This window comes from Dasypus novemcinctus, chromosome 7, assembly GCF_030445035.2.
Source record: "Dasypus novemcinctus isolate mDasNov1 chromosome 7, mDasNov1.1.hap2, whole genome shotgun sequence".
Lineage (NCBI taxonomy): Eukaryota > Metazoa > Chordata > Mammalia > Cingulata > Dasypodidae > Dasypus > Dasypus novemcinctus.
The window spans coordinates 87,245,370-87,271,380 of NC_080679.1; the positions used below are offsets into that span (position 1 = coordinate 87,245,370).

The 26,011-nt window shown below is 35.3% G+C and overlaps 1 protein-coding gene across 15 annotated transcripts in view; it reads right to left on the reverse strand.

Annotated features, from left to right (window-relative positions):
- Positions 1–26,011, reverse strand: part of SLC4A10 (solute carrier family 4 member 10) — a 389,606-nt gene that overhangs the window by 28,975 nt on the left and 334,620 nt on the right. For all 15 annotated transcript variants that reach the window (XM_058300758.2, XM_012527510.3, XM_058300760.2 and 12 more), the window contains 4 exons: positions 13,184–13,289; positions 8,387–8,548; positions 6,824–6,937; positions 5,036–5,197 (listed from right to left, as the gene is read on the reverse strand). In XM_058300758.2, the coding sequence (XP_058156741.1) occupies positions 5,036–5,197; positions 6,824–6,937; positions 8,387–8,548; positions 13,184–13,289 (544 nt within the window). The remainder of the gene's footprint in view (positions 1–5,035; positions 5,198–6,823; positions 6,938–8,386; positions 8,549–13,183; positions 13,290–26,011) is intronic.

The window sequence follows — 26,011 nt, forward strand, 5'->3', positions numbered from 1 at the left end:
GTTTTAGGATCAGTCTTAAGGAGTCAGAGGAGTGTTTTACCCTAGGAATTCTGGAGTGAGTAAGATATAAAGCAATGAAGGACCCAACAACTCATGAACCTGCCTCTGAGGGAGTGTACTGTGAATGGTGTCCCCTGGAGTTGCTTTGCAAAGCTGTGGTATTGCTAGGACAGAATGGAAGATACAAGAGGTGATGGTAGCCATGAAATGAGCATCAGAGGAGGGTGGAGGAACTTGAGAGTTGATTTCATGCTTTTAGCACAACCTGGATTTACCCAGATTTCATGTTCACTATAGCTTAATAATGAGGTGTTAGTGAATTCCTGTGACTCTCATTTAGTGTTAAAATATGATTCAACTGTAAAGAGTGGGATCCTGAACTGCAGGAAGTAGGCAAAATAATGCTTCCAGAGGGAATAATTTCCTTTCTGAAATTTGAAAGATAGCTGTGGAAAGCACAAATATATAATAAACATTAAAAAACAAACAAACAAACAAACAAACAAAAAACCCATTTCCCCCTGATTATGTTGTACAACAATGGGAACATCTTGATTTAATGTGAATCAAAGAAAATAAAGCAGTTTTGACATTTCCACTAATTAATCAGCCTTCTTCTTCTTGCCTTTCATTTAAAATGTCTTTAAAAACTTGGGCTTTGTAACCAAATTAGTAGCTGATACGCATGCCAGCCAAAGGGAAGTATCCCTTTGTCAGAGAGAGAACTGTGCACCTTCTAACATATTTCTGCACAATTTTTTTTCAAATAAAGACAGAACCAGAGCTTTTATTCTCACATTCATCCATGAATCATGGAAAATGGACATATGGGAGGACAGGGGAGCATAGCAACAGGTGATGCTACACCAGACCCCACTAAAACCAACATGCAGCAAGACAAGAGGCCAGCCAAGAGGACCATCTGATACCCAGATGCCACTGCTGAAAAAATCCATTTCAAAGCTTGGCAGCAATTTCCTGCATCTGTCAAGTTAACCACATAAAAGACTATAGATTGACATGAAGAACCAGGCTGACAAAGAGGGCAAAAAAGAACATATCAAATGCCATAATCATCAAGAGAATGTGGTGCCAAATGAATGTTACAAATGCATTCATTTGCTCAAGTGATCTGGGATTGTATTGCTGTTTATTAAAAAATGATGTCAAAAGAAGCCTGAACTGTCTACAGAAACATGTTGAAAAGCCCACAGTTGTATTTTAACAGAAACTTTTTTCTTATATTTTTCTTTATTCCCACTTTAGAGACAGTGCTTAAAAAATACAAATAGATATTTTAATGCATTTAAAAGGGATGCCATTATTCTATGCATATCCCACTTTTGTAGAGAAGCAACAAAAATGCGAGAGTATGGCTATATCTTGATATCTTCATGTATATCTATGTCTATAAATGATAAATGATACTCAGCAGTCTAAAATTTTTACATTTGCAACTTTTATCATTCTTGAGATACCCAAATGTTCGTGAGGTACAGTAAGTCAGAGTTTTATTAAATTTGATCCTCTTCATCCTGAGGTTGGGGTACAGGAGTAAGCCCATGAGTAGGGTCCATTCTCTGCAGCTTTATAGTATACGTAGTACCATTTATAGTAATAAAAACATTTTTATTGGCATGAAAAGCACACCCTGAAAGAAACCAACTGGTTTTTGTAATGAAGGTAAAATAAAGTGAAAATGTCTAAAATATGAGTATGGGAGAAATAAAGAATGAAATGGTAAAATTTGGAGGTGACGTTATAGGATATGGATTTAGATACATGATTGGGAGTCTACCAGGTGCTTGATAGAGAAACAACAAAACATCATTCATTAAATCATTTCAGGTAAATGAAATGCTCTAACCAAGGCTAAAAAAGTTTTCAAATGAGGGAAAATTTTTAGTTAAAGCTGAAAATATTGTTAACCTGCGATCTGGGGATATGACCAGGAGACATGAGTCTCATGGTAGAAATGTGGTTCAAGTCAAATCAGGAGACTTACAAACATTTCAGTGAGGCAACAGGTAGGGTGAACAGCTATGGAATAAATTATTACTCTGAGTAAAGAATGTTCTGAGAAGATGATTTTATTGTTGCTGTTGTTGCTGCTGCTGCTGTTAATAGGAAAATCAGCATCAGTAGACCATACTGTCCTGAAGCTTATAGAAGATAAGGGTTATAGTGCAAATATATGTGTTTGGTGTGGATAAAGTATGTCTTTATTGGAAGGAACTTGCTTTGAAAATATATAGAGCCAAAGAGAAGGATGGAGTGTTATGTTTCACAATGGTTCAGAACAGACTGTCTTCTACTTTGTGGCAATATAGCAGAGTTTATGATTAAGCTGGATTTGCTGCATTATTTACTAAACCCCAGGGCATTAAGGCACAAAAACATGAACTTTTGACTATGCAGTGATTTATTTGTACAACAGAAAAGATTTAGTAATGTAGTTTCAAGTTTTATTTCAGCAAAAAAAAATATTAAATGTTTTAGTTCTGCATCCAACTCTATAAATTATTATATACAATTCTGCATTTAATTTTATTAATGCAAGTTCTTGAAAGGATCACTTGACTGCTTCACCATATTTTAGTTTTCGGCACTCTAGGTAAAAGGGTAAATACAATACATTTTTCACTTTGGAGCTTTGGAAAGACTGCAAATGTCAAGGACCTACTATAGGCTTATGAAGAACAAGGAGAGGGTGCTGTGTGATTCATAAGGTCTAAGGAGACAGAATAATCAAAAAGCTCATATCACCCTCAGCAAATCTTCACTTACTTCCTCATTGTGTTTTAATATGATTGAATTAATAATCAGGAAAAATAATGCCTGAATCAATTTAACTGATAGCCTTGACAAAGGACTTTTCAGTGAAATCAGTGGGCTATCTGCATAATTATAAAGGCTAAACAAAACATTCTTTAAAAGATAAACTGGTTATGTGGCTTATTTTCTTCCCAAAACAGGAATCTTTTTTTTTTTCATTTAAAAAATATGTCATAACATGAAATATATGGAGCCATTATAATGAAAACACAGATTTATATTATTGACATAGGATGATTACCATGATAATGTTCTTATATGGAAAAAAATTATAGGCAACATATGTAGTAAGAAAGTACATATTGGGATATATACAAAAATGTTGACAATGTTATCTTTAGTAATGAAATTACAGTGTTTTCCACATTTTTCTTTTAACTTTTTGTATTGTATATTAAAAATCAAAATCATGTATTAGCTCAAAATCAGAAAAATAGACATTTCAGTTTTAAAAAATAAACTGTTGCCTAGGAAGAATGTTTTCTCACTTCTTGGAAAGTAGCAGGATAAATAATAATCAACAGAAACTATTTGAACTTGCTTTATAGATCTAATTAAATGATTATATAATTTTAATAATAATACAAGTTGTGGCATTATTTGCTTTTTCAGAATAGTTATAAGGTTAATATTTTTAAAGCAAATAACATTTTTGGACTGCTGATGTTAAATAAGTAAGCTGTTAAACTTGGGAATCTGAAGTTCTTGTTGTGAGGTCTGTAGATAAAACAGCCTCCAATTTTGAACAGTTTCAAAATTGGTATTTTGGAACCAGCTTGCATTGGCTTGTAAGAGCCAATTGTTTAATTTTCAAAAAATTTTCTGCCAGTTGATATCATGCTGGTAGCCTGAAATTGGCCATGGTGAGGGTATTCACACCATGGAAATCAGCAAACATTATAAATCAAGGTCTTTCTTTTTTTAATTTTTTTTCCTCAGAGAGCTGGTTGTTAACCATTTACCAGCTCACCACTGGTCTAGTTCTGAAGACTATTAGATATTTTTGTAAAAATATATTGTCAATAATAAAAATTTATTTGGCAAAAATCACAAGTGAATTGAACAAACCCCACTAAATAAAGATTTCAAGCACACTAAAGTTACTTTCCCCAAAGAAAATGAAGAATGCTTTTTGTTTTAAGAAAGACACTCTCCCAATATATACATAAAATTCTTTCTTAGTAAGATTTATTTATTACAAATAATTCTGCTTTCATAAATTTATGCTATCACTATAGCCCATCAAATAATTTAATTAGAGGTTTTTAATCTTTTTAATGTACTTATAAAATCCTATAGGCATAATTTCTTTTGCTTTGACAATGACTTTTTTTCCCTGAGTTTAAAGGGTATGTGAAGATAGTTGGCAATACCCTCATAATATCAGAACAAAACAAGACAGTGGGTGTTAGATTTTTACAAGGTTTGGCAGATTATTTTTAACCATTCAATAACTTGATTCATTTAACATATTCATGAATGTACTAGTGCTCAAATTACATATCCCAAATTGCGAACCAGTGAACAACTTTGATTTTTCAGTTTCAAAATGGCAGGGACAGAATATAATATAATATAATTAATATAATATAATATAATATAATTAATATAATATAATAACATAATATGTTCACATTTATTCTCTTTTTGTAAAGAAAAGTCACTGAAATCTGCAATAAAACACAATGAAGATGTCACCTAGAAATGATATTTACAGCTGGTTTTTGTAGTTATTGTCTTTATAAACTGAAGAATAATTGAAGAAAATGAGAAACATCTGAAGATGTAATTTGCTCCAGTAATGAATGCAGTCTAATAGGTATAGAGTCAGGGTAAAATGAAAAAGGAATCCCAGATGTAAGACAAGGTGGTAAAGTTTCATTTCACCAAAATAGATGGTCATATTATTATAATATATGCTGAACGTGGTAAAGAAATTTAGAACTGAGACAATGATTTTTATTTTAGTACCTAAAGGTAAGGCTCAGACTTTAGAGTTCAGCCAACTGCTACAAACAAATTTTAAGCTCATTATAAGACAAAATATCTTGAATATAGACAATAGAAGTTATGAACCTGAAAACAATTATCCTAATATTTCACTGTAAAAATAACAACAGAATATAAGGGAAGTCTAATAAGCATCAATTGATATTGGTTAAATTAGAATGGTTTACATCAGCATGGATGTTAAAAATACCTTTAATTTATGCTCTTTTCTGTTGATGATGACAGCTGTAATCTGTTGGTCCATAAAAATTAGAATAGTACAAAGCAAAGCTGGAATAATAGCAGCTATTACTGTCCACCATGGATTTGGACCTAAAGGTGTAACAAACCAGCCACGGTCATCTCTAGTAGGCTGTGAAAAATAAAAGAATGGTCATTGTTATTAGCTGGATTAATGAATACCTGGTCAAATTAAATCTTATATATGCTACTGGGAAAGCCTCACTTAGAAAGTGATACACTGAGGGGGCTACAGTTAATAATAATTAATATTCATAAAGCATTTCTAAGATACCAAGCACCATTTTAAATGCTTTAAATATTTTAACTCATTTTATCGTCACAACCTAAAGAAGGTGATAGAGCTTAAGAAACTGAGACATAAAGAGGTCCAATAAATTGTCCAAGGTCTCAAAGCTAGTGAATGATATAGCTGGGGTTTGAACTCAGACTGGCTCAAAATTCTGTGTTCTTAACCCATATCTATATTAAATAAAACAATATTAATACTTACCATTATTTTATTTAAATAAGTAATATCAATATTTACCATTTACTATTGTTAAATTTACTTACTTTTACCAATAGCACTTTGACCAATGCGCTAGAGCTGAGATACAAAGATAAATAAGAGAGAAGCGGACTTGGCTCAACGGTTAGAGAGTCAGTCTACCACATGGGAGGTCCACGGTTCAAACCCAGGGCCTCCTTGACCCATGTGGCGCTGGCACACGTGCAGTGCTGATGCATGCAAGGAGTGCCCTGCCACACAGGGGTGTCCCCCACATAGGGGAGCCCCATGTGCAAGAAGTGTGCCCCGTAAGGAGAGCTGCCCATCGCGAAAGAAAGTTCAGCCTTCCCAGAAGAGGCGCTGCACACACGGAGAGTTGACATAGCAAGATGACACAACAAAAAGAGACACAGATTCCAGGTGCCGCTGACAAAAATAGAAGCAGACACAGAAGAACACACAGCGAATGGACACAGAGAGCAGACAACTGGGGAGGGGAGAGAAGAGAAATAAATTTTAAAAAATAAATCTTTAAAAAAACAAAGATAAAGAAGAGATTTATTTCAGTTTAGAGTCAGAGACAGAAACATAAAGAGAAAATTGCTCTATAAGGTGCTGTTATTTTAGATGTATGCATAGGCCATTATATGACAACAAAAAAAAGGCACTTGGTAACGGCTAGGGGTTGATAGAACGGTCCTAAGCAACACTGATTCCTGAGATAAGACTCGTAGGAATTCATTCTGACAGGAATCCTTTGAGGCAGTCCCCTGTCTCATTTGCCCAATGAGAAAACTATGGTTCAGAGAAGTTTAAATAACTGGTCCAACATCACATACCTAGTTAGTAACATTGTCAGAATTCAATTCCAGACCTCTTTATGTCTGTATTTCAAGCCCTAGACATCATGCAATTCTGCCTTATTATAAAATGAATCAAGATCATGTCTTTTCCTTAGTTTCAAAATGCAAAATGGGTATATAGATATCCAAACTAGGAATGTTGGTAGCAAAAATTTTCAAGCAATGTTTATGTTTCCATTTCTATGATTCATATTTTTAAAAAATATTAGACCAAAATTGCAGTCATGCTGTGGACATTTTATTTACTTCTCTGTTAATCTATATTTTTTATGTTTTCATGGGAATCCCAAGTACTTGGGTTACAGGCATTTAATGAAAATTAAACCTAAAGAGTAAGAAAGTTAGATAGTAGATGCTATGATATTAACTATAATAATAAATTTACCTTGAAAACGCTTGGTACTTGTAGTTTTGGAGATGGAATCCCAATGGCATAGTCAATTAAGACCATACACAGAATTGTAAGAAAGACAGCAAAATCACTCACTATGGATCGAACCTAGAAATAATGAAAACACTTGTCACTTAAAGGAGCTATACATAGCAATTAATACTCAGGATCATAATCCACAGTCACACCTTATAAACACTTTATGACATAATATCAAAATATTATATTTTATGTGTATTATAATATTGCCATTAGTTCTGTCAGAACCTGAATATTTATTTTTATATCTATGTCATTAAGACTGATACATGCCCAACCTTTCTAGAATTAAGCATTATAGAATAGCCACAAAGGTGGTGTGCTGTTTCCAATGTTTATTTAAAATGTAAGTATATTATGAATCATAGTGTGTGAAAATTCAGAACACAGAATAAGGCTGAATTTAAGGGTTTTTTTTCCTCTCAGTTAACATTTTAAGATGATAAACCTGAAACACCATAAAAAAAGTATTTATGTTGGAAAAATCATGATGTTTTAGCTAGTTTAACTGGGATATAGGTATGGCAACAGGGAATGTGCACAGGAGAGTAGACATACTTAAAAATTATTCTAGGTAAGCCAGTTTGTAGCTATATCTCATATATACAGCTACCTTTGAGCAAATATCCTAACACTATTATCAACAAGATCTGGTTTTTATTAGGATCCCTTTGTGACATACACATAAACATACCCCAAATGTTGAAGATTATTGTTTCAATGAAAACAAAACATAACAAACAAACAAAAAAAACCCCAAACCCCAGCAGCAGCAGCAGCAGCAGTAGCAGTAGCAGTAGCAGCCGCCACAGCCCTCTCTGGAAGTAACGTCTCTTGAAGTGGATTTTTTTACATAATCTTTAGCTCATCTCTAGAGCTTGTTTCCTTCTTTCTTTTCTTTTTTTCTCTGAGCCTCTCCCCTCCCCCATTTTTTTTTTTTTTTTGGCTGAGTCAGACATTATAGGTGTTACTTTGCAGTGTTAAATATTGAACTAAGCTGTTTCTCTGTTTACTTTCCTTTCCAAATATGCAGATGCAAATGGGATGGGTTAGAGGGAGGGACTAACACTTCAAAAATTGAAAAAGAGAATAGTGTTCCAAGGAGTCTTACAGGGGCTTTCCCAATTAGAGAATGCAACAGTGGTTCCTCTGAGGTATCTGTCAGGCTGGAATAGTTCCCAATTGCCCTCTTCACGAGCGAAGAGGCGATCAGGAACACAGTGTGTGCTTTCAATTTCCCTAAACCTAAGTGGGAAAATGGGAGTTTAACCTTAGGATTTGCAGTTAGGGAAAAAAGTAAGGAGGGCAAGAGAGCACTCTGTGGCAGCTGTATGGCAAAATGCTTTCTCTTCACCACCCTCACCCCACCCCAATCCAGCAGCTCACTCACACAAAAGCTTCTCAGTGACTTTTTTTATTCATATTAATTGCTCTTTCTTTTGTCCTAAAACTTGTACAACTCCATAACATGCCTTAGGTTATTTTATATTTTGATCATAAACATGATCGGCTAAGTACCTTTGTTGGAAAATATCGGCTAGTCTTGAACTGCTTCAAGGTGGCTGACAGGGTAACTGTGGAAAAGAACAGTATCACTGACCAAAAGAGAACATCTGGAACATACGGGTGATCATGGCCACAGGCTCGTCCAATATATTCGCCATGCAGTGATTTGCATTCCTGCCAGAGGAAGCAAAACAAATGGGGCTTTTAAGAAAAAAATGGACACTTTTTTTTTCCTCAGAAAACTAACATCTTACATCAATTGCAGTTGAGTTGGTGACGCTTTTCATCTATGGCTCTCACAATGATTCAGTAGACATTACATTACACCTGAAGAAGTCTATTTAGATAGGTAATGAGCTTCTAAGATTAACATATATTATGTAAAATTTGAACATGAACTGCTTTTTAAATTCTTGCCAATCAATATGTATTTAAAGTAATATCTACTAAGTTTCTAACACAAGATTTATTATAAAGGTGACATATTTGATGTAAGTGATTACTAGCATCAGACACTACGCCAAGTCCTTTACATACATTATTTTAAATAATTTTCACATCAAATCTGTAAAATAGGTAGAGGTTATTTCTAGTTCACATATGAGGAAACTGAGGTTTAAAGAGGTTAAGTAATTTACTATACTTTCACTGCTGCTGGGAGGAAGCAGAGCTATGGTATAAACTTAGTGTCTATAACGGGGATATTATTACATATTAAAAAAGAACAAGAATTTTGTAGAATTATCCAGTGTAAAAGCTACCAAGAAAGATAAGAAAGGCAACAAGAAAACGGCAATATACAATTGCTGAAATAAAAATGTGAGTCAAAGATGGGGCTCTTGAGCTTAGATGAAGGAACAAAGTGGGGGGAAAATAATACAAGAGCAAGACAAAGCTCATGTCTACTATAACTTCTCTAGGGTCTTTTATTCCTGGCACTATATTTCTATAAACCTCTGAAGGATCATTTCTAGTTACTGCCTTAGCCATAAGGTGGCAGCAAAGTCAAAAAAAAGTTCTTTCTCCAAGAAAAAGGGCATTAAAAAAACCCCTCATTTTGGTTTTCCTTACTTTCTTCTAAAAATTATATCAAATCATTGATTTTTTAAAAAATTTCAAAACAGAGAAAAGAAAGATTTAAATGATCCAGGGACCTCATTAGTCTGAGGTACCATGGCCCTGAACAGAAACTGAATTGTGTCATGGTACAGAGAAATTCAGAGAAAAATATGGATTTACCACAACACAGTCTACTGAATGAATCAAGCCTCAGGCCTTAGACTCCTTCTATAGCAGAAAATAAATAACTCTAAAATATTTTAGAATAAGTCACAAAGAGTTACATTATCATGAAAAAACTACTGAAAGCAACCAACCAACCGAAAAAACCTACTTGGGGCAATTATCCTAAGCCTAGAATTGTTGAGAAATAATGTTAGTATACTTAATAATTGTCTGAAAAACTTCTATCCCCTTTCCTAATCTAACAAATACCTTCCTTGCAAGCTGAAGTTGAATTCCAAGAATCCATACTAAGTGAATTGTAGCACAGTAACTTGGCCAATTGAAAAAACACAGAAAAAACTCAAGCTTAATTATATCTCTAATTTCCCTTCTTTTAAAACTGTAAAAATAAGATAACGTTATAAAAATGAATCCTTTGTATTTTTCAGTTTCTCTTCCTGCCCCTGTCTAGAGATGGTAGTAGAGAAATATACTAAGTAATGTAATGGGTAAACAGAATAGTAAATACAAAGGGATGCTAAAAGCTCCATGAGAAATACATGTGACCATTTTTTATCTTTTGTGCAGCTATGAAAGTCTTCTAAACATTCCTTGGAGTTGGCTGGGTCTTGTTCTGTGTTTAAAAGTATAGATGCCATTTAAAGAATCCTTTAAATGATTTTACTGTCTTAATCTGTAATAAGTTGCCAGTGGCTTGCTTAATTAATTCAAGACAAACCCAAAAATAATAAAATTTTTCCTTGGGAAAAAAGTATGTTGAAAAAAAAAAGAAGAAGGAAAAATTGTGATCTACTAAATGCCACATATATTTTTAGGTTTATACTATTGTATCCCCAACACAAATACACACTCATATACAGAAGGCCTGAGACTCAGAAGAGAAAACAAATCCAGATCCTACTCTCTTCTATTGAGTCTAACATATGGATTTACTTACAATGGACACTCAAAAAAATGTTTCTTGGCAAACTGATTTCTCCTATTATTCTTCAAACAAGTTCTAAGTTTCAACAGTTTTATAAAGTTGGCAAAAAATCATGTTTGATAAAATAAGAAATTAAAGTTGGCATTAAATTCCTGCTCCTTATATGTACAGAAGCTAAATATGTAATTATTCAGGCACTGAAACAATTTCTAACCAATTGCTGAGTAATTGCTTGTGAATATGTTAAACATGGTTTAGGCATTCCTTATAATGGCTGATTTTGAGATATGTTTTAAAATAAATATGAAAATAAGCTAAGTATTCTAACTTGCCATTAAATACTTGCATTAAATAGTGAATTTGAGAGATGGTACTATTTTTCAAACAACCTTTAAATATTTATTACACACTTACTATCCATAGGCAGTTTGGGAGGATCAAAGAAAGCTAAAGTGTTTTACCCTTGTTGAATTAACAAGATATAAATTGTATATCGCATAATTGTAATTTATACCAAATTACAGGACCTGCCAAATAAATAACATGTAAAATCAATGTTATATGGCTACTTTTACAAAACTAGTTATAATGGCTATTAACACAGTGCTTTATTTTTTTAAAATACCTTTCATATACTGATGATTACACTGAGGGAAAAAAATAGCATAGCAATTAAGACAAAAAATTGTAAAGGTCTTCATTGATATAAAAATTACAAAAATTTTTCATTATATAGCATTCCCTTTGGTGAGAAAGGCTATTTCTGGTCAAGAATAACAATTATCTACTGCAAAAACTGCTTTTAACTAATGAAAAATAATATGAAAATTTCTGCCAGAATGTTCACACCTAGTACAGAACTGAAAAAAAACGAAACAGTGCTAGATTTGCTTTGATTGCAAAATATTTTTCATTGTACTCTACTTAACCCTAAAACTTCTAATATCTAATATTAACCCACAACTAGCTAGATCTATTGCCCTGTGAGCCTGTCTCTTAGAAGATTATTATTCTGTGTTTGCTATTACATAAATTATTCAGAACACAAAAAATAAAGAGCACATTATCATATTATGTAATTTAGAGATGGTATGCTTTGGTTTTCTGGATTGAAGAGGACAGCAAGGTAAAGGACATAGCAAAGGGCTCATTAAACACAACAGCGTTCCACTTTACAAAAGGGGCATGGAGATGGAAGATCCACTACTAAATGGATCCACCATGACCTTGGGTCTAAAGGCTGACTAACTATAGCATTCTTTCTGTTCAGCTATCATTTCTTTTGTTGGTCAATTGTTCTCTGAGAGGAAGCAATATTATTTTTCTATGGAAAAATAGAACAGAAAAATGTGCCTATAACAGAAGAAAACAAAAGTAAATGAAGGCTCTAGTTAATAGTACAATTATAAATCTGTTTTTTCGTGAATTGTAACAAATATGCCACACTAAGACGAGGTATTAGTAACAGTGGTGGTATATGGGAACACTATATTTTATGTATGATTTTTCTGTAAACCCACAACTTCTGTAATTAAAAAAAAAAGAGTAAATGAAAGCTTATCATTACAGAGAAAGTGACTAGGATAAGAGTAAAGGTAGTAAAATGTAAGTCAAGATAGAATTTTAAGCAGAGGGTAGTTTGATTTTGATTCTGAAAGAAACAAATTTAATGAGGAAAAAATTTTTAAATAGGCAATAGATTGTCTATAACATATAAGAATGTTTAGAGTTTTATAATGATTTCTATGTTCTAAGAAACTGCTCTGCTTACTAAATTGATATGTGTTTTTAATTCACATAATCTTATGCTGATGGTTGTAATGAAATTTGAGTGTTTAAAGGTTAATAAAGTGGCAACAGTTTTGGATTGTAATGCTTGTAACTGAGAAAAATAGAAAAGAAACTAAGTCTATTCAGATTTTAATATTTTAATATTTACTAAAAGCAAAAATACTTTGAGTTTTGCAAATTAAGATTTGATTGAAACAAAGAAAAGGATGCAAATATAGATGGGGAAAAGGCACACAAACTTAATAGATTAAGATGAATTGAGAAATATGGCTATAAGAGAAAAATTACAGAGCAGAGAAAATCCAAAGAAAATAAACAAAGATAAAGGATTTAACTATCTTGGGTGAAAAAATTGTTGCCATTCCCTATCTCAGTGGGAGATAATAAGAAAATGAAAGTATTAAAGCCCTTGCTGAAGGAAGTGCCAGAAATTTAAGCAAAGTGACTTTTTTTCTTCCCGAAGACTTCAGTATTTACACTAAAATATTAACAACCATCCCCTCCCCCCTAGGATATCCTGAACAGCTGGAGCAGAATTACAGAGTAAAGTAAAAGCATTATGGGTTCTTTGCACAGGAAGAAGATTTAGTTCTGCCATATGGTTTCATGTAGGTCAACACACTTTTGCTTAATGTGCTTTCCATTAATCTCGGTCATATTATTCTGTATATGTATGCTTTCAGAGCAATTCAGGCCTACCAACCACTAATGAAAACAAAATTATATCATTTTTATAATAGTACATATTTAAAAATCTACTTTAGTGGCAATAATTGCTTCAAAGTGTCAACAAAGGCCCTAAAATAATAAGACTCAACATATGACTTACTTTTCAATGTTTCACTTACCGACACAGTTAAATTCTCCCAAATTATGTCAGAAGCAGAAATATTGGAGTCCCTCCATTCCTTCAAGGTATCGTTACTGGGATTATGGGGTTCCACACAGTTACACCTGAAAAGGCAAAATAGTGCCTTTTGTGAAGTAAGAAGTGTTTTTTTTTTTTTATCACTGTAACCAAATGTACTTTTCTTCCCTATTCATGGCTTTCCCCCATTTGAAAGGCAAGTAGTTAACGTCATTCTAAAACACTCCAGGACAGACTTTTTCCAGAAAGGAGAACAGATATACCTCTAGGACACTAGACCACTCTACAGTGTGTCCCGGAATGAGAGGTCATTCCTGTCTGCTCTAGTCAGATAAATTATTTTATAGGGTAGTTTAGTACACAGGTCCTTTGGGGTCTTTCAAACCTGGGTACCTTCTATACCTTATAGCTACCGTTTGCCCCTAAATTGTAAGTCAAGTAGAAAAATAATAAACATCCAAATCTATTACTCTAATTTACTTATTTTAACTAATATTGTATAATTACATAAATTAAAATTGAAGGTATAATTTAAATCATTCTAAATATCATTTATAACTTTTCTATATCATTCAAAATTAAAGCTAGGTTGAAGCAAGAACCTTAGCTATCTCAGGAAATGCTTTTATTTGTCCTGAGTGATAGTCTTATTAAAAATCAATCAGTTCAGAAATGTTTTTTGAGTACCTGTTACATACAAGGTACCATGATGAAATCTGGGTGGGGGTGGGAACAGATAGAAGAAGAAAGAGTTGGGCATAACGGTACTATTATGTAATAGAAAACACAGTTTCTGACGTCATGTTCTTTTTAAATTTCTAATTCAGTGAGGAGAAGACACAAGCCAAGATAACCAATTAATTAATGGCCTTAGAAGTTAAACTCAGTTTACAAATTGTTTATCTTCCAAAAGTTCATTCACAAACCTGCATTTTAAATAGAGGCACTTTATGAATGGTGGTTGGGCTCCTATACACTGGATAATATGAAAGTTTGTTGGACTGCTGTTTTAATGATATTAATGGAAATACAGAACCAAACTGCCATTTCTAACATTATTTCTATACGAAAATATTTTACAGTTTCTTCTTGATAAATTTCTTTGCCTAAGCAACAATCTCTTATCTTCTATGTCAGGAAATTTGCCTACTTCTCTTTCCCACCACTCATTCATTCTTCAAAGAGTTAGCAAGAGTCTATGATTGCCTGAAACTCTACCAGCACTGGGCAGTATGGACAGGCATGGTTACTGCTCTCACTAAGGGAGGTTAGAGGACTTGCCAGCTGGAATCACGGGGGGCTGGGCCTCTAAGAGGCTGGGGGTTCCAATGAGAAAGTTGGTGACAGTGGTTTTAAGGGATTGGGATACGGATGCCGTCGTCGCACCTATAGGGAGCTGCAGTGACCTCCAAGGTAGCAGAGGGAGGAGCTCCAACCACATGGAAACAAAGACATTGAGATACAGGAAGAGACCTTCTTTAACGAAGGTTGTTCAAAGCTTTGATTCCTAAGTCCAGGATTTGTTTTACATAGTGACACAGAACAGGCTTCTCCGTCAGACAGTTCTGTCCCTCACCAGCTGTGAGGCCATGGGAAAAGTATTAAACCACTCTAATTCTTGTGCTTGTTTTTTTTTCATATATAAAACAGAGATAAAAATGCTTACCTAGTAGAGCTATTGTGAAGAATAAGTAACAGTGTAAATTAAGTGCTAATATACATTTAGGAAGTTTTAAAATCATGGCTACTATTACTACATCATCATCATCATAATCACCATCACACTATCATCATCATCATTTTCTGGTTCATTTTTTAGTCCTTCACAAAATGTAATAAAATTGTTAATTTTACCTTGATTTGACACAAGGAACACAAGTGCTTTCTCTAACATGCTGACATTCTTTTAATTTTGCTTCCAATGCTTTAAGGAGACATAGATTCTGACCAGAATTAGAACAGTTTTGCTACCATCACTAAGGATCTATTGAAAGAAGCAAATTTCCTGTTTAATTTTGACACTAGGTCATTGGATCACTAAGAATATGCACTAAAGGATTTTTATGAATATAGATACATGATTTAGCTAAAAAAATCTTAAATTATTAAAAAGGAAATAACATTAAAACCATTAAATCACTATTTGCTTTCTAAAATTAAGAATCAGTTCTGACTTCTGGCTCCAAGAGGATGGAATGCACAGATATTTTCTCTTAGTAGCTAGAATGCATTCAGTAAAGGAATAATGTAGAATAATACAAAAAGAGACATGAGGGGGAATATCAACAGAAAGAGATGCAAACAAATGGAACATGGAAAACAGATGAAAGCAAGAGTTTGATAAAGCACAACAGAGGAGGGACAGTAATAGCAATAGTAGTGATTTTACATATAATTACTAAAATAGACAATATTATCCATATGAAAGACTAAGGCACAGGTGACTTAGCCAAGGTACACAGCTAGAAAAGGTAGAACCAGAATTTGAATCCAGACAATCCAATCCTAACCACTATCTAGAATAAACATCTATTTCCAAATGCAGTTAAGTAGAGAGCTAACCACCCCAACAGCACCCAAAATGGGTTCTGGACCCAGGAAGGACACATACTCAACAAGTAAGTGGAGTAAGAGGTGGAAGTGAAAGTAATGGAACTAATGGGGAGTCTAAACAAACTACAGTTGATTTTAGTAGTATTCACCCTACTAACATGTACTTACACATATATACATACAAAACACTTCTCCACAAGAAGAATGGCATCAGACTTATCTTTCAGCAATATCATCAAAATTATTAGGCAACATTATTTCCAATTTAGAATTCTATTTTGAGACCAACCATCCAATTGAATGCAAGGAAGAATAAATAAATGTTCATACTTTGCAGACTTCACAAAGATTTTTCTTGCATGCATCCTTAATTAGAAAGAAAATTCATAAATTTAAAAAAGGAAGATGTGGGATTAAAGAAAGAATGGTTCCAATCCAAGAAAGTGGTGAAAAATTCCTGGAATGACAATTGTGTGGCAGAACTGAAGAGTGGATCAGGAATACTGCAGACTCTATGAAGGAGGTCACCAAGAAAAAAGGAGTCAATAGAATGGGTAGTATGGTTGAAGGCTTGGGAGGACATTGAAACATGAAAGGCAAAAGGAAAAGAAAGGCAGCCAACTAGTTCAGGAAGAATGAAAGGCTATACAAGACAGGAGCCAAACAAAAGAAATGAAAACATGGCACAAGTTGAGAAATCAGTGAAGTATTGAAAAGGAAAATTCATTTGAACTTACTGTTAAGACAATGGATTTTTTTAAGAAAAACAGATGTTTTCTAGTTATTTTCTTAGTGGTTTAAAAAGACAGTTGTCTATAACTGATGGTCCAAAAAATGGAAATGTATATATGTTATTTGTGGTTATTTGTTTATTTATGGTTACAAAGGTTACAGAAATGATGTAATTTAGGATTTGATATAATTACATTAGAAGGAGGGGTAAAGTGAGGAGTAAGGTTGGGAATGAGAGCAAAAAATGAGATAAATTCATACTTATTAAAACAAAAAGTCAATTAATCATGTTTAACATTGGTACGTAGTAATATAAGCATATCATTATCTAGAGATATGGATGTAACACCCCAATTTTTTCTTCCCCTCAGGGGAAAAGACCAGTTTATTTTTTTTTATTACAAAATGCAATTTATTTACTCTATCCATATCCCAAAGACATTTTTCTAGGACAGTGTTTGTTTTTTATAATATACTTTTTAATTTTTAAAAAAGATACTTAGATTATATAAATGTCACATAAAAAATATGGGGGATTCCCATATGTCCCACTCCCTGCCCCTGACACATTTTCCCACATTAACAACATCCTTCATTAGTGTGGTACACTTGTTACAATTGATGAACACATTTTTGAGCATTGTCACTAAGCATGAATTATAGTTTACATTGTAGTTTATACTCTTTCTTGCATCTTTTTGTAAGTTATGACAAGATATATAATGGTCTGTATCTGTCATTGTAATGTCATTCAGGACAACTTACAAGTCCCAAAAATGCCCCCATATTATACCTATTTTTCCCTACCCCTCCCCTCAGAACTTCCAGTGGCTGCTGTCTCCATATCAGTGATAACTGTTCTCTCATTGCTAGAATCACAATAAATATAGAATACCATTAAGTCTACTCTAGTCCTTCATTCATTCCCCAATCCTGAGGATCCTGGGATGGTGATGCCCACTTTCACCTCTAACTGAGAGGGGGTTTATATCCCATGGGACAGATGGATGGGACTACCTTGCTTGCAGTTGCAGACTGTTCCTTGGGATGGCCGTTCCATCCTCATCTCCTTGTTAGTTGTCCTGGGTGAGTCCAATGAACTGGAGAGTAGGTGTTGCAATGATGGTGAGATTCAGGGTCCAACTGGCACATGGAAAGCCCAAAGATTTAAGTCTCTTGTAGATATACCTATCAACTCTAGTACTCACAATAGGTTCAAATAGAAGGGGCAGTGGAGCCATGTGTAGGGAAACCACAATTGAGTCCAGCTCTGTCACACTGGGGAGCATAAATTCCAAAGTAGGGCCCACTGGCAGGGTACCAAAATCCTGAGCTGTCTGCCCTGCCTATAGTGTCTGGATGTCTCCAGAGCCATCAGGAGCCCCGCTATTTGAGGCACTGTTTACTTTGGCAGGCAATGAGATCCTGCTGAGACATGCCTAAGTGTAACCTCTGGAATGACCTCCTGAATCACTTTGAAGTCTCTTAGCCATATCAACTCATTTGTCTTTATCCTTTCCCCCTTTTGATTGAGGTCTTTTTCCAGTTTCATTGCTAGTTGGTGCTCAGAGGTAATCCCGTGGTGCAAGGGAGGCTCATCCCCGGGAGTCAGTTCTGCACAGGCTTCAGCTAGTCTAGTCTTGAGCAACATTTTGGTGCTTTGCTTCAGCCTGCACCAGGTATCTTTTGCTTGCTGCCATTATGCAATTGGAAATGGGGAATTATGGGATATCCATATGCCTCTCCTTTTCATTCTCAGGGCAAATAGTTGTAAGATGATTTAATGATCTCAATAATTCAAGCATCAGCCATCTGTACTGATGACCAATGAGACAACCTGATTTCTTATTGACCTTGTTACCTTTGCTAATTCTTTCTCTCTGTTCTTTACCTCTGCTCCTTAAGATCCCTGTCTTGGGAAGCAGATTTGGCTCAACTGATAGAGCATCTGCCTACCATATGAGAGATCCAAAGTTCAAACCCAGGAACTCATGATCTGTGTGGTGAGCTGGCCCACACGCAGTACTGATGTGCTCAAGGAGTGCCATGCCACACAGGGGTGTCCCCCGTGTAGGGGAGCCCCACGCACAAGGAGTGCACCCCATAAGGATAGCCACCCAGCATGAAAAAAGTGCAGCCTGCCCAGAAGTGGTGCTGCACACATGGAGAGCTGACGCAGCAAGATGACACAACAAAAAAAGAGACACAGATTCCCAGTGCTGCTGACAAGAATACAAGTGACACAGAAGAACATGCAGTAAATGGGCACAGAGAGCAGACAACTGTGGGGAAGGGGAGATAAATAAATAAATAAATAAATAATAAATGAATGAATGAATGAATGAATGAATAAATAAATAAATAAATCTTGAGGGAAAAAAAGATCTGTCTTAGGCTTTGCTTTCACAAGAACCCAGGTTGGTTACAGTATATTTTGTTCTATCTGTGTGTTGCAATACAGAAAAATGAATCTCTTGAAAGTTTAGTCACCAAGGCATTATACACAAGGCTAAACTCAATAAAAACTTAATGAGTAGCTGGTGTGTGCAAGACACCATGCTAGGAGTAGAACTGGACAAGAGCTGTAATCCTGCAGGTTTTCTCAAGTCCAGGGGAGAAATATTAAGCAGTCAATTACAATTTAAATACATGTATGAAGTGTATTACAATGAAGTATAGGCTGATACGAAGGTAAATAAAAGGAAAGCCATGCCTTGACCATGGGGCCTCAAGGAAAACTGTAAGCACATGAGGCTTAAGCTAAGAGCTTAAGGATGAGCTGAGCTTAGTTAAGATATGCTGTGGGTGAGGTGGTAGAGGCAGGGGGGACTGCAAAGGGCAGTGTGAAGGGCCTGAGTCAAGGAAGAGACATACACAGAAAGGTCAGCATGGCAGAAGAATGTGTGGGAGAAGAGATGGGAGACAGGCAGGGCCCAGATTGTGCAGAGCCTTAGAGGCCCTCGTAAGTACTTTGAATGTTAACATAAGAATGCAAGATGATGCAACAAAAAGAGATACAGATTCCTGGTGCTGCTGACAAGAATGCGGGTGGACACAGAAGAACAGACAGCGAATGGACACAGAGAGCAGACAATGAGGTGGGGGGTGGGTGGGAAGGGAGAGAAATACATTTTTAAAAATCTTAAAAAAAAAAGAATGTTAGGAAGATGCTCAAGGATTTTTGAAGGATTTTTTATTCCATTGTTGTTGCTGTGTTTTTTGTGTGATTTATGTTGGATATGTAGCCCTCTTATAAAGATAAGCTCTAGGCACATCCAGAGCAATTGTAGCTTGAGCTCTCAAGGAATGACACTAAAGGGAAGTACTCAGGTCACTGAGAGGTCCTGAGAGAGGAGTCAGCAGGCCAGGCCCCCTTTAATAAGTAGAGCACAGTAGCGGAGAAGAGGTCCACACCTGGCATCCGGCAAAGGGAATCATCGGACAGAGACCCTTAGAGTCCTGAGGAGCTGAGTCCCCACTGTGGTAGCCCACACTTCAGAACTGTGTGCTACTCCCCAAGACCTGGCCCTGCGTCCCAGGTTGGGATTCAGGGAACATTCTAATAGAAATAACCTTTTCATACTTCATGAAGGTTTCTAGGCACTGGTCCAGGGACTAAGAATTAGTAGTAGAAATCTTGGTACAGGTCTGTAATCTGAAGTGAGGGGACTACTTATTTAAAATGTAGAAGCTAAAGGATCCACATTAACCTTGGATCCTCCTCCAAATGGAGGCTTAGAGATTACATGCATGGTATCCTCCAAAGAACTATCGAATGGGGCTATGGTATCTTGTCCTGAGCCCAGTTCACTGGTAAGGGATAGTATTTTCCCCTGGTGAGAAAATTCCCCAAAATTGACCTTTCTGTTAGTTCACCTCAGAAAAAATGGCCCAACACTATAGTAGTTTGATGGGAAAATATTTACATATTCTGAAAACTTGGTAAAATAAATGTACTTCTAATAAAAGGAAACTAAAGTACAAAATAGAGAAAACATGTCAAGTTCTTACCATAGTATCATGAAAAGAAAGAGAACTAGAATTATAGACGTATAAATCAAATGTGTGTATATATATGTGTGTTTATGTACCACAGAACATTATTTGAAAAGGAATTTGGGGACAAAAACATTAATTATACCTTTGATCCCATTTCTATTGCTATCAAATATCGTACCAATAGACATTAGGGGTTATTCAATTTGAATAGTTTAACAAAATCACCAAATAAGCCAGCTCTTCCCAATTATCTTACCTACCCAAATAAAAACAAGGCAAATTGCTAGCCTTGACTCATTTGAGTAGTAGGCAAATAAACGTATTACATAAATGTTCTAAAATAAATTATTAAAAAGCTTCAGGTTATGCTTTTACTCTGATTTACACTGTGTGCATGGCAGGAAGTACTTTAAGTTTTTAAATTTAGTAATTTAATATCTACATTTTATAGATGGGGAAACTAAGCATTTGATAATTTATCCAAGGCCATGTTGACACATTAGATTTGAACCCAGGTCTCTTTCACCCTAAAATCCCTTCTCATTGAGCTATACGATAAGAAGCTGAAATAAGCTCTTCTATTAATATCATTCAAAATACTTTCTAGTGACTCTGGCAATAAGATAACGCAAGTATTAATGCAAAAAATATCATCTTTAGATAATATATAGTCTAGTGCTTAAAAACACTGTACTCTGTATCCTTGAGCCAAAGCACTTAACTGAGCAACCTTGGAACAAGGTGCTTACTTCCTTCATGTTTCAAATATTTCCATTTCCTTATCAATACAATGGGGATAATGATATCTATATCCCCATTAACTAATAACTAATTAGCTATGACTAATTTCTTAATCTATAAAATGAGGATAACGATAGTTATCAACCCACAGGGTTATTAGGAGGGTAAAATGAGTTCATATAGGTAAAAGCACTTAGAAGGGAACCCCACCTAAATAATCAGATGTTATTATGTTATTGTTGCTACCATGAGCTCAGGGACTGGGAAGCTGAACAATCATAAGGCAGAAGCATATGCACTATTTGCTCTTCTTATATACACTTTTTAAACACCAATATTAGGCAACAGTAACTTTGATTTGTGATGTTGGATTGCTTTAAAACACACTCTACCAAACGCTTCCTCTAATACCCTTTCACTGCCCAAAGAGAAACGTTTTCTCTAAGCGATCTTGTTTATACAAATGGCTACAGAGGGATTAGATAAACATTGTAATTAAATGCCCTCATCCAGAAGTCTTTTCTTTTGCTTCAAGGCCTAACGGAGATGATCAGTCTTCTTTACACCAGAGCTTCTGGCTCTTCTGGAAAACATAATTTGGTAGAATTCCCTTCAACATTATTACTAATTTTAGTCTCTGGGTTGCAGATGCTCTCCTTTTGCTTTTGTGGTTATTAATAGCACCTTCCTGTGTGTGTTAACAGTAATGCTTGTAATTCATTTTTTCAAGTCTCTTTATCAAGTAAATTAGCCCCCATAGTGCTACATTGCAAATTATGTATGCCTTATAGCATAAAATCAGAGAGTTATGATTTAGCATAGAAGCCAAACATGTTTTTCAGGTCTCTTATTAATTTCTAAAAGTATTTTGAATAATAAAAACAATGTAACCATGTTACAGAATATTCATAAAGTAAAACAAGAAAAACAAATCTCTCATTTTCCCACCACAACTGGCTGTTACTTTTGAGGTATGTTTCTTAAGGAGTTCTTCTTAAGCATATTATCCTCATAGTTTCATGATTTACAATGTTTTGAATGTGCTTTAATGTACTTTAATGTAAACATTTTCCATGTGGCTACATTGCCCTTCATGACTATCATTTTTAATGGATTTAACAGTTTACTTATGCATCTTCTGTTGTTAAACATACGTTCTGTTTCTATTAAGATGACTTAAATGATAAGCTTTTTATAAATACAATTAGTTGAATATTTTGGATTTTATGTTAGAATAGATTCCCTAAGTATTAGACTTTTCTTTCTAGGAAGTTATTTAAACTTATAGCTATACCATATTATGAGAAAAATTGCTTTTCAAAAATATAACCTTGTAAAACATCACCACCATTAAGTAATACTAAAAACATAAACACTCTCTTTCAGTGAATTCTTCCTTAAACTTTTTCTCATCTGAATCATCTCCAAGCAAACAGCCATATTCTCTCGTTGGCCCCTAAATGCATACCTTTGGAATATTTTCTCATTCTCATGGCACCCTGTACATTTTCATAATCACGCTATGTCAACTCTAATTAAATACTCATTTGTGTAATATTTAATGTCTAAGTTCTTTCAATAAATATTAAGCTCCATAGGGGCAGGGACCCTGTCATTTTTATACCCAACTACCTGTTACATAGCAGGCAGTTTTGTTTTTCATTCATTGATTAAATAATGTTAAAGTATTTTGCTTTAGAGACCAAGAAGCACTATACAAATAATAGTTATTCCTACCAGTGCCCTAATACTTTATTTTGTATTTTTTGGAAAAGGTAATAAATGAACGTGTTAAAATAACTTTTGAAACAATCAAAAAAAATTTTTGTACATAGTACTGTGCTAACTGCTGTTGGAGATGCACAGAAATATAAGACAGAACCTGCTTTTAGGGAGTTGCAATAATAACAACCCTTTACGAGTTTTAAAGATAAATGGACCTGCGTTTTGCCCCACCTGCCATTCAGTGACTCTCTGACATTGGCAAAATATTTAACCTATTGGAGCCTCAGAATGATCAGGGGTAAAGCAGAATTAATACTTGCCTCATGGTTTTCGTGAGGTTTAAATTAAGTCGTGTATGTAAAATTTTTATTATAGCTCCTACAAATCAGGAGTCACTCCATGATTACTGAATAAAGTAATGAATAAACCCTTGTCATATTTCCCCCCAGTTTGCTCACTTTATTCCCATTACCATTATTTCAACCAATAGTCAGAATACAAACATTACATGCCATGCCTAGGTTGTTGACCCTTGATCTGCTTCTTATGATTACCATCTAATCAACTATCATACCATTCATTCCAGAGCCTTGTCATTATCCTTTTGTTCCAGATAAAACTTATTACAAAATTTAAGGCTCTCTAATGATTAGTCCCCAGGAGTTCACTCTATAACTCTAGTTATAACCTGCTCATGTAGAACTTACAGATACAATGAAGAGAGAGAAAAACATAGATATGCCACATACAATAAAACTCAAGTGACAGGCACAAGATGAAAGGATAACCAAAATGAAAGGATAACAGAGTTTACTTCCTCTATGAACCATTCCCACTCCCCAGGTTGTTTGGCACTCCTTCCTCTGGTCCATTATACACACATCTTGTACAGCACTTATTAAGCTGCACTGCAATTATTTGACTACGTATTTACTTTTAGCCTTCCCCTTCATTTACTGATTCAAAAACAAAAAAACAAAAAATAAAAAACAATTACTTGAGCAGTCACTATGTACAGAGCATATCACTAGACCCTGCCTGACAGTCACTGAGCTCCTGGAGAGCAGGGACTGTATCATATTGCAAGGAAGATCAATGGATGTTGAAGAGATGAGCAAAGTGAGTACGAAAAGAAAGGCAAATTGACTTATTATTCCTTAAACATTAAACCCTGTTCTATCTCTGAATTTTGCCATCCTCTAACTGGAAAGTAAAGTTGGATACATGGGAACCAATTTGAAGGACAAAACCTGACTCCAAAATGGCATAGGTCCCCATCCCAATCTTTTTTTTTAAACTTGGAAACAATGTATCTGATAAAGGTTTAATATCCAGAATACAAAAAGAACTACAGCTCCAAATAAAAAAGACCAACAACCCCCCAAAAAGTGGGCAAATAAATTTTGAATAGACATTTCTCCAGGGAAGATATACAAATGGCCAATAAGTACATGAACAGATGCTAAACATTTTTAGCCATTAGGGAAATACAAATCAAAACCACAATGACATACTCTTTCATACTCACTAGGATATTTATTATTAAGAAACTAGAGGGAAGTGGATATGGCTCAAGTGATAGGGTTTCTTCCTACCATATGGGAGGCCCCAGGTTCAATCCCTGGGGTCTCCTGGTAAAAAATAAAAAGAGAAAGCATGCCTGCACCGTGAGCCAGTGCCTGCATGGCAAGCCAAGTACCCATGCAGTGAACCAGTGCCCACACAAGGGAGTCATACAGCAAGATGATGATGCAACCAAAGAGAGACCAAGGGGACAGTCAAGGCAGAAATCAGGAACTGAGGTGATGCAGGTGACAGGGAACCTCTCACCACATCAGAGGTCCCCAGGATCAAATCCCGGTGAATCCTATAAGAGAAAAAATGAGAAGACAAAAAAGAGAAATAGAGACAGAAGTTCACACAGCAAATGGACACAAACAGCAAAAACAGCAGGGCATGGGGGGGGGGGGGGGGAAGGGGAGGGGAAAAAGAAGCTGGAAAGTAATAACTGTTGGAGAGACTGTGGTGAAATTGGAACACTTGTGTATTGCTGGTGAGAATGTAAAATGGTGAAGACACTGTGGAAAACAGTTTGGTCATTCCTTAAAAAGTTAAATATAGAATTGCCATATGACCCAGCAATTTGACTTGAAGCTATATCCTCAAAGGGAGTGAAAACAGGGATGCACAAAGATACTTGTACACCAGTGTTCATAGAATTATTCACAGTACCAAAAGGTGTAAATAACCCAAGTGTCCATCAAACAATGGATGGATAAACAAAATGTGGTATAGCCATATGATAAAATATTATTCAGCTGAAAAAGAAGTGAAGTTATGATACATGTTATACCATGGATGAACCTAGAAAAATTGCTATGTGAAATAAGCCAGGTACAAAAAGACAAATATTGCATGATTCACCATATATGAACTGTCTAGAGTAGGGAAATTCATAGAGACAAAGCAAATTAAAGGTTACCATGGGCTGGGAAGAGAGAGGAATGAAGAATTACTCAATATGTACCACATTTCTCTTTGGAGCGACGAAAATTTCGAAATTATTGGTAATGGTTGTACAACATTGTGAATGTACTTAATGCTGTTGAATTGCACGTTTTAAAATGGTTAAATGGCGGCGGACTTGGCCCAGTGGTTAGGGCATCCGTCTACCACACGTGAAGTCCGTGGTTCAAACCCCAGGCCTCCTTGACTTGTGTGGAGCTGGCCCATGTGCAGTGCTGATGCGTGCAAGGAGTGCCCTGCCACACAGGGGTGTCCCCGCGTAGGGGAGCCCCACACACAAGGAGTGCGCCCCGTAAGGAGAGCCGCCCAGCATGAAAGAAAATGCAGCCTGCCCAGGAATGGCGCCGCACACACACGGAGAGCTGACACAACGAGATGATGCAACAAAAAAAGAAACACAGATTCCTATGCCACTGACGACAACAGAAGTGAACAAAGACGACGCAGCAAACAGACACAGAGAACAGACAACCAGGGTGGGGTAGAAGGGGAGAGAAATAAATAAATCTTTAAAAAAATAAAATAAAATAAA